Source organism: Silurus aristotelis, assembly GCF_946808225.1.
Source record: "Silurus aristotelis genome assembly, chromosome: 12".
NCBI classification, from domain to species: Eukaryota; Metazoa; Chordata; class Actinopteri; order Siluriformes; family Siluridae; genus Silurus; species Silurus aristotelis.
The window spans coordinates 19,910,175-19,923,145 of NC_139585.1; the positions used below are offsets into that span (position 1 = coordinate 19,910,175).

Genomic DNA, 12,971 nt, shown 5'->3' on the forward strand with positions numbered 1-12,971 from the left:
TTTGTTTGATCATCAAAAGCAAAGACAAATCCTGATGAGATCAGTCTGTAAGTCATGAAATATACTGGGTTTTTTTTCTTGTTTTATTTTTTTATTTTTTTATTATATATTATCACAAGAGTGCTTTATTGGGTTTCTCAGACTGAGAGAATTATTATTATTTTTTATGTCTAAAATATTTTCCTTTTCCTGGGGTTAAGATATTTTTTCTAGTGTTCCATTGTATTGGTGTTTTCTCTAGGGTTAGGGCTGCCCAATGTGAAAAATAAAAACTGTTTAAAAATGACCAAAAAAAAAATATTTTATGAAAATTTGGGAGAACAGCTGGTTGATGTCAATTCCAATGGCAGAAAAATGAACAAGTGACAAGTCATACAAGATTGTTTAAAAATCTGATCATTCCTGATGTCTAGCATTGGGTTAATGTGCATACCAACAGGTTGTGAGTCTGTATTTTGCTGTGCTGTAAATTTTGGACGTTGTTGCGAGTGAGTTGCACTTTTCCCTGTGCACACTTTAATCAACCGCTTTTAAAGCATATGTAATGTTGAAAAAAGCATGCACTGTAAATTGTGTCAGATATTTTTTCAGCTTTAATATGATATAACAGCCAACCACAAAAATTCTAGTAAGAACTTTAAAGAGATGTTTTGAGGAGAGACAGAAAAACAATGTTGTATAAGCTTGCACTCCCTACATAAAATGACAATCTCTTGTATGCTTTACACTTGAAGTAGGGTAGCTAGACAGAACCCTTATTCAAATCATTTAGCAAAATATATTATGGTGTGATGAGACCCAGGGGATCCCTTGGGATAAAATTCTAAAAACAAGACATTATCATCTACAGAAGTTTGGTGGTGCCAGTATCATGTGATGTGATGTGCCAGTGGTGATGGACAGGTTGACGGACGAGGTCAGACAGGAGTCTCCATGTACTATGATGTTTGCGGATTATGTTATTTGTGGTGAGAGTAGGGAGCAGGTTGAGAAGAGCCTGGAGAGGTGGAGATATGCGCTGGAGAGAAGGGGAATGAAAGTCAGTGGGAGTAAGACAGAGTACATGTGTGTGAATGTGAGGGAGGGCAGTGGAGTGGTGCAGTTGCAGGAAGAAAAGTTGGAGGAGTTCAGGTACCTGGGGTCAACAGTGGAAAGTAATGGAGGGTGTGTTAAATAAGTGAAGAAACGAGTGCAGGCAGGGTGGAGTGGGTGGAGGAGAATGACGGGAGTGATTTGTGATAGTAGGGTATCTGCAAGAGTGAAAGGGAAAGTTTATAGAACTGTGATGAGACCTGCAATGTTGTATGGTTTAGAGACCGTGGCAATAGACAGGAGGTGGAGCTGGAGGTAGCAGAGCTGAAGATGTTGAGGTTTTCGTTGGGAGTAATGAGGATGGACAGGATTAGAAACGAGTTTATAAGAGGGACAGCGCATGTGGGACGTTTTGGAGATGGTTTGGACATGTGCAGAGAAGGGACATGGGGTATATTGGTAGGAGAATGTTGAGGATGGAGCCACCAAGAAGGAGGAAAAGAGGAAGACCAAAGAGGTTAATGGATGTGGTGAGGAAAGACATGCAGGTAGTAGTGAAAGGGGCAGATGTAAAGGACAGGGGGGTAATGGAGATGGATGATCCGCTGTGGCAACCATTAATAAATGAAGCCAAAAAAAGAAGAAGGTTGTCAAGATAATTGTAAAAAAAAATTGCACACAACTGTAGTGTCGCATTCTGAGTGATAAAACGTTACGTGGTTGCGCCCTCTGTTGTAGATTAAGATGTAATACAGCCCAAACCTGCACTTAACACTAGTATATACTACTATCTTAACACCACTGATGCACCATAAACTAAAATATAATTCATATTTAATTTATTTTTAATACTTTTATAACAGACATTTTAGAGCAAATTAGGGCACCCTTTAAGAACCTATGGAACTTCACAAATTGGCCATTTGCTTGTTGTTACTGACGGTAACAAGAAGTTAATCTAACTTTAAATCTAAGTAAATAAATTTTTTGTGAACTATAATGACATGTTGCACAAGTTGTGGCATTTCAGTGTCTAAATCAACTGCTTTTTTGAGTCTAACACAAGAATCACGTGGTGCTTTATTTGTGTTAGACCCTCTTTCACTGTTTGTAATTATTAATGAACATACAATGAAACCACAAAAAAATCAGTTGCAGAAGTAGAGCAGTAAAGTTCATGCTGTAAAAACATCAGGGCAATGCAGTTTCATGCTGCAACAGACTACTGATTTTGTAGTTCCTGCATTAACAATGTCACAAATTGTTTCTTGCAGCATGAATGGGAAGTTAATCCAAGGAAGCTGATTTTTAAAGAATCGTATCAGAATGCAGTGCTGCTCTGAAATACACTGTTAAAACGGTTAAAAGTGATGGGGAATCCAGCAGGAAATTAAATAACAGGGTAAGTAGACAAGGATTTTGACACAGTAGCTTACAATTAGCTTCAATAGGTTTGGTATTTCATTTTGCACACATCTATATAAGTTCATCTACAAGTTTTTTTAAATGAGAAAGCCAGTGGTAACATCTATCTAGGAATCTCCGTGTGATGGTAAGCGGAAGAATCCATGAGAGAGACCAGACTCAGATGGGAACCCATCCTCGTCTGGGTGGCACCGAATGTCCATTCATAGTTTTATCTTTGTTGAGGAGTGCTGTTCAGTAAGGGATGTTTAAATGAAGAACTGTTCATGCAAACTGCTGTCCTCAGCCATTGTAACAAAGTGTTTATATTAATTACAATCCAAATCTATCTTCAGTTGTACTTTTGTCCACATTGTGTATAATGCTCAAGGCTTTTAGAAATGTTTTTATCTTAGGGTCAAACAAAAACATATTTAAATTTATATTTTTAATCTTGGGCTTCAAATAGCAAATTACACCTAGCAAATAGTAGCACATTTTGTGGTTTCACATTATTTTTAGGCAGAATATTTTAGAGAATTATGAGCAGGTGATGGTTAAGGGTCTTGCTCAAAGGCTTCAACAGAGACTCAGTTTCAGCAAAGAACATTTTATACAGTGGGTACGTAAAGTATTCAGACCCCCTTAAATTTTCACTCTTTGTTATATTGCAGCCATTTGCTAATATCATTTAAGTTCATTTCGTTTCCTCATTAATGTACACATAGCACCCCATATTGACAGAAAAACACAGAATTGTTGACATTTTTTGCAGATTTATTAAAAAAGAAAAACTGAAATATGACATGGTCCTAAGAATTCAGACCCTTTGCTGTGACACTCATATATTTAACTCAGGTGCTTTCCATTTCTTCTGATTATGGTGGTTGGAACCTGGATGGTTCTACACCTTCATTTGAGTCCAGCTTTGTTTGATTAAACTGAAAGCCACACACCTGTCTATATAAGACCTTACAGATCACAATGCATATCAGCGCAAATGAGAATTATGAGGTCAAAGGAAGTGCCTGAAGAATTTAGAGACAGAATTGTGGCAAGGCACAGATCTGGCCAAGGTTAAAAAAACAATTCTGCTGCACTTAAGGTTAGTAAGAGCACAGTGGCCTCCATAATCTTTAAATGGAAGACATTTGAGATGACCAGAACCCTTCCTAGAGCTGGCCGTCTGGCCAAACTGAGCTATTGGGGGAGAAGAGCCTTGGTGAGAGAGGTAAAGAAGAACACAAAGATCACTGTGGCTGAGCTCCAGAGATGCAGTTGGAGGATGGAAGAAATTTGTAGAAAGATAACCATCACTGCAGCCCTCCACCAGTCGGGGCTTTATGGCAGAGTGGCCCGACGGAAGCCTCTCCTCAGTGCAAGACACATGAAAGCCTGCATGGAGTTTGCTAAAAAAAAACACCTGAAGGACTCTGAGATGGTAAGAAATAAGATTCTCTGGTCTGATGAGACCAAAATAGAACTTTTTGGCCTTAATTCTAAGCGGTATGTGTGGAGAAAACCAGGCACTGCTCATCACCTGTCCAATACAGTCCCAACAGTGAAGCATGGTGGTGGCAGCATCATGCTGTGGGGGTGTTTTTCAGCTGCAGGGACAGGACGACTGGTTGCAATCAAGGGAAAGATGAATGCGGGCAAGTACAGGGATATCCTGGACGCAAACCTTCTCCAGAGTGCTCTAGGCCTCAGACTGGGCCGAAGGTTTACCTTCCAACAAGACAATGACCCTAAGCACACAGCTGAAATAACGAAGGCATGGCTTCACAATAACTCTGTGACTGTTCTTGAATGGCCCAGCCAGAAAACTGACTTAAACCCAATTGAGCATCTCTGGAGAGACCTAAAAATGGCTGTCCACCAAAGTTTAACATCTAACATGACAGAACTGGAGAGGATCTGCAAGGAGGAATGGCAGAGGATCCCCAAATCCAGGTGTGAAAGACTTGTTGCATCTTTCCCAAAAAGACCCACGGCTGTATTAGATCAAAAGGGTTCTTCTACTAAATACTGAGCAAATGGTCTGAATACTTAGAACCATGTGATATTTCAGTTTGTCTTTTTTAATAAATCTGCAACAATGTCAACAATTCTGTGTTTTTCTGTCAATATGGGGTGCTGTGTGTACATTAATGAGGAAGAAAAATGAACTTAAATGAATTTACCAAATGGCTGCAATATACAGGTAGTCGTCGACTTACGACCACGATTGGGACTGACAGACCGGTCGTAACACGATTTGGTCATAAGTAGAGTAGGCTATATGTACAGTACTGTAAAATTATGCCGGAAGCTGGTAAAAAAAATTACGTACACCGCGGCTAGCTATTGTGGTCGTAAAGTCGAATGGTCGTATTTTGCATAGGTCGTAAGTCGACGACTTACTGTAACACAGTGTGAAAAGTGTAAGGGGGTCTGAATACTTTCCGTACCCACTGTATATTACATATGTGCTTAAGATACAGTGTATATAGCAGTGGGTGAAGTAGTCGGTGGTGGTCGCAGTGGATGGGTAGCAGCACGTGAGGTGCGTGTGTGTGTGTGTGTGTTTGGGGTGGGGGGGCTTGTTTCAGCAGCACGCGACGTCCTCAGGTACAGGGGAGGCGGGGCTCGCGCGCACACAGCCAGATTTGGCGACTCGCGCTCGTGCGCTCAGAACAAGCTGCGCAGAGCTCGCGGTAATTGAGGAGCCAGAAAGCGAACGCGCCGCTGGAACAGTCTGAGCTTGAGGTAATGCTTTGTGTGTTTTAGTTATTTGCAGAACTAGTTAATATAAGTAGTAAATAAACCGCTATAAATGCATGGGCTATTCGATTCGATTCTTGTACTTTCTCCTCGCAGATTGCTTCTGAACAGCTTCACAAAACAAGGACTGACTCCAATAATCAGCAGCAGCAGAACACCATGTCCTCGCTCCGGTCATTTCTAACTCTGCGAATAATGATCGGTTCACGCGTGGACTGGATGTAAAGAGAGAAAAAGAAGAAGAAGAAGAAGAAGAAGAAGAAGAAGAATTTAATTCCTATTCCGACTCATTCTCAGCATGTCCCACGCAGAAGTTGAAGTGTCCGGCCTCGGCTTTCCGACTTTACCTGTTGATCTGGACTCAGAATGTCTGTCCCGAGTGCCGCCGCTCCGATCGCACGCGCTTAGCGCCAGGAGGAACTCGTACGTGCTTCACAAGTTGGAGCTCGAGCCGCAGTTTTACCCCGCGCCGTCCTGGTCCGACGAACATGTCTTACCCGAAACACGGACGGAGGAATCCAAAGCTGTGGATACTCCTCCGTCTTCGGCGTCTCCGCAGTCTTTAACATCCAATGCGCAATGGGACGCCGCGGTCCCGAGCGCTGTTGCGCACGAGGTGAGCTCTGATTCGGACCCCGAGCCGACGAAGAGCAACCCAAAGTTGATCAAAAGGCTCGTAAGCCGATTGGAGCAAGAGGAGAAGGAGGACGTGGAGACCAAAGCCGTCGCTACGTCTCCCGATGGCCGATATCTGAAGTTCAACGTGGAGATCGGCAGAGGCTCGTTTAAAACCGTCTATAAAGGCCTGGACACCGAGACCACAGTGGAGGTGGCGTGGTGCGAGCTGCAGGTACACATCTTCTATCTGTATATGTGTCTAGATCAAATGATAAAAGGGAAATTAGGAGTAACAAAGTGCAATGAAAGTGACTAAAAAACCCAAAACAGGTGAATGAAGTGTGCACCTGCCATTAGGAGAATTCCTTAAGGTTCTCTGCTGCCATTCATATGTTTACAACACTAATAATTATTATGCACAACATTTAACAATATTTATACTTTCATTAGTTTAATTTATTTTACTCTTATTTTACAGAAATTAATTTCAACTAACTTTGAACTCAGTGAAACATTCCCTTCTATATTCCCAACACATGAATTTGCCCAGATTGAATATGCAAACTTCTGAAAATGCAAGCTCTATTATCTCTATCCGCATCAGGACATCACATCTTGACTTAAAGTTAATGCTGGGGTTGAGCTTGCATAATAAATTCCCTCTTTCCCACTGTCTCTCTCCTCTCTCCATCTGCCTGATTGCTCTTTCTCTGAATTATAAAGACTCTTAGCTGACAGATTGGTGAGAGTCTGCCAGTTGCTGTTACTGGAAGACAGCCTGTAGTACTAAAATTTACTAGATTCACACTCAAGCAATGGAATGTGATTTTCAAGCTTACACAATTTCAGTGTCCCATGTGTAAGAAACTGAGTATTAGACATTCATTTATTCTTAGAAAGTGACAGTTACAGCAGCTTTATTCAGGTTGCATCTGCCATGTCTCACAATTCTGTTGTCAGTTTCAATAGAAGATTATATCGTTATTATATTATATTTACTGATTATATCGGTTCAGTTTAAGATTATATTCAGTCACTGTTTTGCCTAATTGGTGTTCAATAGGTCATTCATTTGTCATATAATTTTTTTGTCATAATAGTATGATCATTAGTATGATATAATCTTGTTTTGACTTAAAAACACACTCATGGTTTTACACATAAATGACTTATGTATAAGGACAAATAAATAGAATATGATCAGAAACCCCTTTTTCATTGTATGGGATTAGAACTTATTTACATGAAAAATTACGATAAAATGAGAAATTAATTTCTTGATATTCTGATTTTATAGACAGAGATAACATTACAGCGAGGATAGCTTTTTCTGTAGTGACCAAATACATGACAATTATTCTGACTTATACTAGAATAAAACAGCCTGAGTTATTCAAGATACAGTAATAGGAAACTTGCCAAAGCTGGTTTAATGGTTAAACATTCAGTCTTATTTCAAAAGAGGCTAAAAGACTTAATCAGCTCTAATAGGATTAAATACGACTGCTGCTGCTACTGAGACTTCAGCCTGCCTTCGATGACATCATCACGGCAATGAGTTGTGTGTGAGCAATCCCTATGCTGCGCTTATCTTTTGGGATTCTTTATAGTTTACTCATGACCATGCACGCTCTGCTATGCTCGGAGGAGACTGATGACTCTTCTTAAATATGTGAACTGATCTTGTATCGGCTCTCACCTGAAACCTTAGAAAATGTTAGGATTTCTAATATTGTGTTAGAGCTAATAGTTTTGTTACTTGTACATTTGACTTTTTCATTTGTATTTCCTCTTGGTCTGTGCATGCTTTGAATGTTATACTAAATTTGAGCAAACAGCCATACAGTGGAATTGCAGTAGAATCGAAAAACACAGAGAGGATCTGTGTAATGGCACACAAGTAACTTGTTATAAAATGTTTTTAAAACTGCAAGATTTTAAGAAATTGCACATTTATTTTACTGTGCATTCACTGAGCTGTAGTATTTACAAACAAGGAAAAGAAATCCCATAGATTTGCAGCCTATAATCCCTAAGCCTGAAATGCACACTTATTAGTGCATCTTGTATACACTAAAACAGTTTTGCAATAGATTGTGGATCTTTTGATTCAGCATAAATGCAGCTTTTCAGTTTCAGTTTTTGAACCACCATGTTTTTCCCACAAGGCAGAAAAGAGGTTTCTAAAGAGATTTAATACTTCGTTTTGGTAAATATATATTCTTTTACTATTCAATTTAATTAGTTTTGTTAACATATTGGCATCAAAAATGAAACTATAAAACCATAATTAAAAGACTAATGTATTTCAAAATGTCTTAACAAAACACAGTGTTTCATGTCACTAAAAGTCTATGTGGTTAAATACTAAAACCGCATTCTGCATGCAGAATAGGTGTTTGGATTTGTGCACATGAACGACTAATGGCTTCTAATTGCATAGTCATGTACTGTGTGGTAACATATAACTGCTGGTTATTATTAATTTCAATATGTTATTGAATCATTTCAATATGGTTTGCGTCATACCTTCATTTAGCAGAACATAACCACTGCTTCCTCAATAGTATTTGGCATTGGCAATGGAACACCGAATACATTATTAATGTTCATGGTTTATTGTAATGCTGGCAAGTTATGAATCTAGTCATTCAAAGCAGATGTTTTCAAATCACCTCTGGGTCTCCCCATCCTTTTATTAGGGACAACTACGTAACTGTTGCAAATGTATTCACACATAGTAGGCGTCATACGTGATTGTGCCAGTCCATTTTTACTGTTGCCTTCATGTTTTTTTGCGTTTGAGGAAAAATTGTCAAACTGTAAAATAACAACTTGGCATTTTTATGTAAACTTTGCATTTGCTCTATGACACCTAGTATGCCCTCCCATCCAACAATGACTGGTGCTAAAACACCCCTGCAGTCTTATCAGTAGCTGCCTTATTTTAGATAAGTATGCATTTCTGTAGAAGAGGAGGGGTTTATTTTACACATGTGTAGCATAATCGCTGAAACCTCCCAGTCACGTTACACCACTGCTCGTTTGTTTGGATATATTTTTTTTGCTTAAACGTAGACATATTTTTTTAGCTAAAGTGTACATTTATTTTGTGTAAATATTATGAAGCAAATGAGAGTTGGTAATTTTACATGATTAAAAACTCTGGCAATGAAATATTTATCTAGAATTAGAGTTGCGATTTAAAATACATTTAAAGCATCACATCACAGCTCCAGAATCATCCAGGATGAATTTTGAGTTTGTTTTGGTATGGATTTTTGCACATTTGCCCTTGTGTTTAAATAGGTTTCCTTCAACCTTACTTCTAAACATACTAATACATGCTAAATTGCCTCTGAGTGAGATTTTAATGTGGATGGTGATCTGTAATGGACTGGCATCCCATTCAGTGTAGTTTTCTACTATGATCCAGTACTCATTTAATTGTTATGGCAGCAACAAATCTGCTTGGATGGTAAAGTAAATAAATGGAGAAAGTATCCTAATGGATCAATGCATCAGCCAAAATTTGGAGTCCCACAAAACTGCCTGAGGGCCACTGAAGAATTGAGGGAGTTTCTTATAGAGAACAAAGATTTTGACTATTTGGTTTCCAAAAATTTTGAGTCACATGTAGTCCTGCCAGCTACTGACCAGTGGCTTATTGTGCTTTCATGCACTACTCTTTGCTGTTTTGGCTGTAAATGTGGACTGAGTCATTCTGATTACTTACTTTAAACACTATGGCATTAAATATCCAAAAATCTGTAAGGAAATAAACAGAGATTTTATTTTTTTCAAAGTTGTTAACGTACGTGTTTTTGTTTCCAAATTGAATTACAGCTGAGGCATAACCCAAGAAAAGAGCTTTTGCTTAGCAATGGCTGTGTAGCAGTTCTGATATTTGAACTGAACATTTGATAGTAATTTTCACCTAGAGTACTGGACTGCTTTGTGTATCTGTTATTGCAACATTATGACAATTTTGTTGTTTGACCACTCTTGACTGGCCTTCTATCCACAATCCAATATTTGAATTTTTTATGTTCATCTCACTGTAAACTAAATTTTACCTTGCAGATGTGTCCCAAAAAAACGTCTTTATTCTTCCTGAAAATCCAGTTATTGCACCCTTTAACACATTAACAACAAATAATGGAGAGCACACCTTCTTGGCTTCACTTATGTCTCAGAGAAATGTGAATACAAAGGATAATCTGTTTTGTCTGTACAACTTTGAGTTACACAGTTAATTTTGAGAGTGCCTATTTTAGATTATTCAAATGGCCAGAGTGGCTTTCCATTAGGTGCCCACAGTTTTTCTAAATGCATCTAAAATAGCGGTTTTGTAAAGACAGGGGTATATTGTCTATACAACCACTTTTAAACAAAGGTACTTGCTCTTTTACTTAAAAACAATTTGGTAATATAAAACCCAGACTGAGCAGGTCATGTTTGCTGTGAAAATGAATACTGTCTGTCCTTGTATTATTCAGCAGCTTAAAAATTTGCTATTTAAATTTTTTATTCTTTATTCTTTATTCTTTTTTATTCTCTCTAGGCGATATATAAAGGTAATGACAATGAGATTTACCTGTGCAAGTAATGTAGGCCTTGAATCATGCATTTAATTCTATTTTGATTTGTCTGATTAATACAATAATACAATTTTTGTTACTCCAGTGAAAAAGTAGTGTAGTAAAAATGTGCTGATAGTTTAAAGGATAAACTGACTGAACACTTACACCTCACTTTATTTCACAACATGTTATATTGTGGTAACCTCAAATTGTCAGAGAGTCTCTGTGGACTTAATACTGTTCCCCACTTGAGCCAATATCACTCAAGAAGAATGGGCTTAAGTTCAAGGTCAGAATCGCACGTAACAGAGACACGCCTCTAGTTTGAAACCCCACCCAACTTGTAACTCTTGCGTAACTTCTATTTAGTGTGTAAGCGTGGAGTTACAGCTGAGGTCTGAATATTAATGTTCACAATTGTAAATGCAAATACACAAATCTTATTTTAAGTGAGAAAAAAGGCAGACATGGTGAGCATGTAGTAAATTGACGTTTACACCAATTAAATATAATGCAATAATTAAATGATTATGGCAATGTATGCAATATATATATATATATATATATATATATATATATATATATATATATATATATATATATATATATATATATATATTTATATATTTATGCAATGAATTTACTTACAATATTGTAGTGCAACAAGACGTGAACCCCAGACAAGGCAAATAGTTCCCCCAATATTTATAACATATAAAAGTAAATACGTATAAAGGCCACAAACGAGAAATACAAATTAAACATGCTTCACATATTGCAGGTGACATACTCTATGATCAATAACACAAACATTTCTCATAAGCACTCTGCCAAGTTTTTGTTCAGAATTTGCCTTTGGCAAAAATGTTTCCCACTCTTTGAGATTTACATCTTACAACTTTACTTGTTGTAACCTTTCCCCAGCTCAAGCAAAAGGAGCACTATCCTCATTGTTTTATTTGCCCTCTGGCAATGTGCACTCTATAATTACTCTATAAAAAAAAACTAAAACTTCTTTTAAAACATTTTGGTATAGTTTTGCCGAGCTGTTATGCATTTTTCTTTTTACATGCAACTCTCTTGTTATGAATTGAGCTTATGCATATTTTAGGTTATAAAAAGACAGGGATCTGGACAGCGGCCACCTTCACCCACTCTATCGGGTGAATCTGTGGTCTGTGAATCAACTTTTCTTTCTAACATTGTTTTTTTTTTTATATATACAGTATATATTATTCAGGAAATACCTAATTAAGTGTGAGTATGACTACATGACATTATCAGTCTCATAGCAAGTCTTCTGGTCTAAGCAAAGAAATGGAGGTTAGTTATGAGGAGGGATGTATTAATTCATTCATTTATTCTTGGGTAGTTACTACTTTTTCCTGGCCAGAGTCACATGAATCCAGATCTTATTCCTAGAAACATGATGTAAGGTGGGAATACAACCTGAATGGGCATCATGTACACACATTAACCTCAAAGCCCCAGGGTCCTGGGTTTAATCCAGAACTGGTGATTGTTGCCTGTGCCAGTTTTTTTTTTGCATGTTTTCCCATTCTGCGTTTTTTACTTCAACTATCAAAAGACGTGTTAGCAGGTTTATTTGCTTTGCAAAATTTTGCCCTGATACTGATGAGTAGGTGAATATGTGTGTGTATGTACTCTGCGATGAACTGGTGTCCTGCCTGGGGTGGGGTGGGGGTTTCACCTACAATGCATCCAGTATTGCCAGCAACAGCTTTGGAAACCTTCTCTGAATAAACTGGTTACAGAAGAAGAATGATTGAATATTTCAAGAAACAAATAATTCTATAGTCAAAAAGAAATGTTGATATTTAAATTTTTATATTATGCATTTTTTCTAACATGTTGGTCCTGGATTATTACATCGCACCTACAGAGTCAGCATGTTGCAGCCTTTTTCTCTGCCATTCTCCATTCAGTGTCAGCTATTAAAATAGCAGCATTATCAGTACTGGAACGATGTGAAAATATCCATGCAGCAGCCACACGTTTTTTTTTATCCCACAATGTTATTTTGGGCTCGGTGTGTTCTTGTTAGTAACCATGGAGAAATTTCAGCTGCTCCTTGTATCAAACCTCACTATTACAGTAAATCAGTATACACAGTTACCAGAACAGTATATTTGGTTTTCCAGCTCCCAGTCTCACTTCTATCCCCTTAGGCAAGAAACATTCACATATTCACATACATTCTGCCTGCAATCTTTCTACTTAGTCATGCGTATTTTAATTCTTTTTTGTGACAGGAAAGTACATGCATGGTCCCATGAATAAACACCCTCAAACCCATTCCAGGCACACATGTGCACAAACACTTAGATAAGAGGATCAGCTATACTGTAAGCGGCCCTCTTAAATGACATGGTGTATAATTGCTAGCGTGCATTGATAAAAAGTCGAGTGAGGCAAAAGCAGTGCTGGAGTATACCCCGTAAGGGTTTAAGAGGCGCACCATGGAATGTGTATCATGGAAAACAAACTGCTGTGCAGTTTCTGAATACACGCCATACTTTGTTTTGATCACACAAGAAATAAATGACATGG

General features: G+C 38.0%; 2 protein-coding genes across 2 annotated transcripts in view; one reads left to right on the forward strand and one right to left on the reverse strand.

The window, feature by feature from the left end:
• Positions 1-2,786: 2,786 nt before the first annotated feature.
• g6pc3 (glucose-6-phosphatase catalytic subunit 3) overlaps positions 2,787-12,971 on the reverse strand; it is a 269,889-nt gene continuing 259,704 nt past the window's right edge. Inside the window, exon 7 of the transcript XR_014535963.1 lies at positions 2,787-2,797. The gene's annotated coding sequence lies outside the window, so the exon portion shown is untranslated. The remainder of the gene's footprint in view (positions 2,798-12,971) is intronic.
• wnk4a (WNK lysine deficient protein kinase 4a) overlaps positions 5,072-12,971 on the forward strand; it is a 49,565-nt gene continuing 41,665 nt past the window's right edge. The window contains exons 1-2 of the mRNA XM_083555696.1: positions 5,072-5,184; positions 5,296-6,049. Coding sequence (XP_083411822.1) covers positions 5,498-6,049 — 552 coding nt within the window. The 5' untranslated portion in view covers positions 5,072-5,184; positions 5,296-5,497. The remainder of the gene's footprint in view (positions 5,185-5,295; positions 6,050-12,971) is intronic.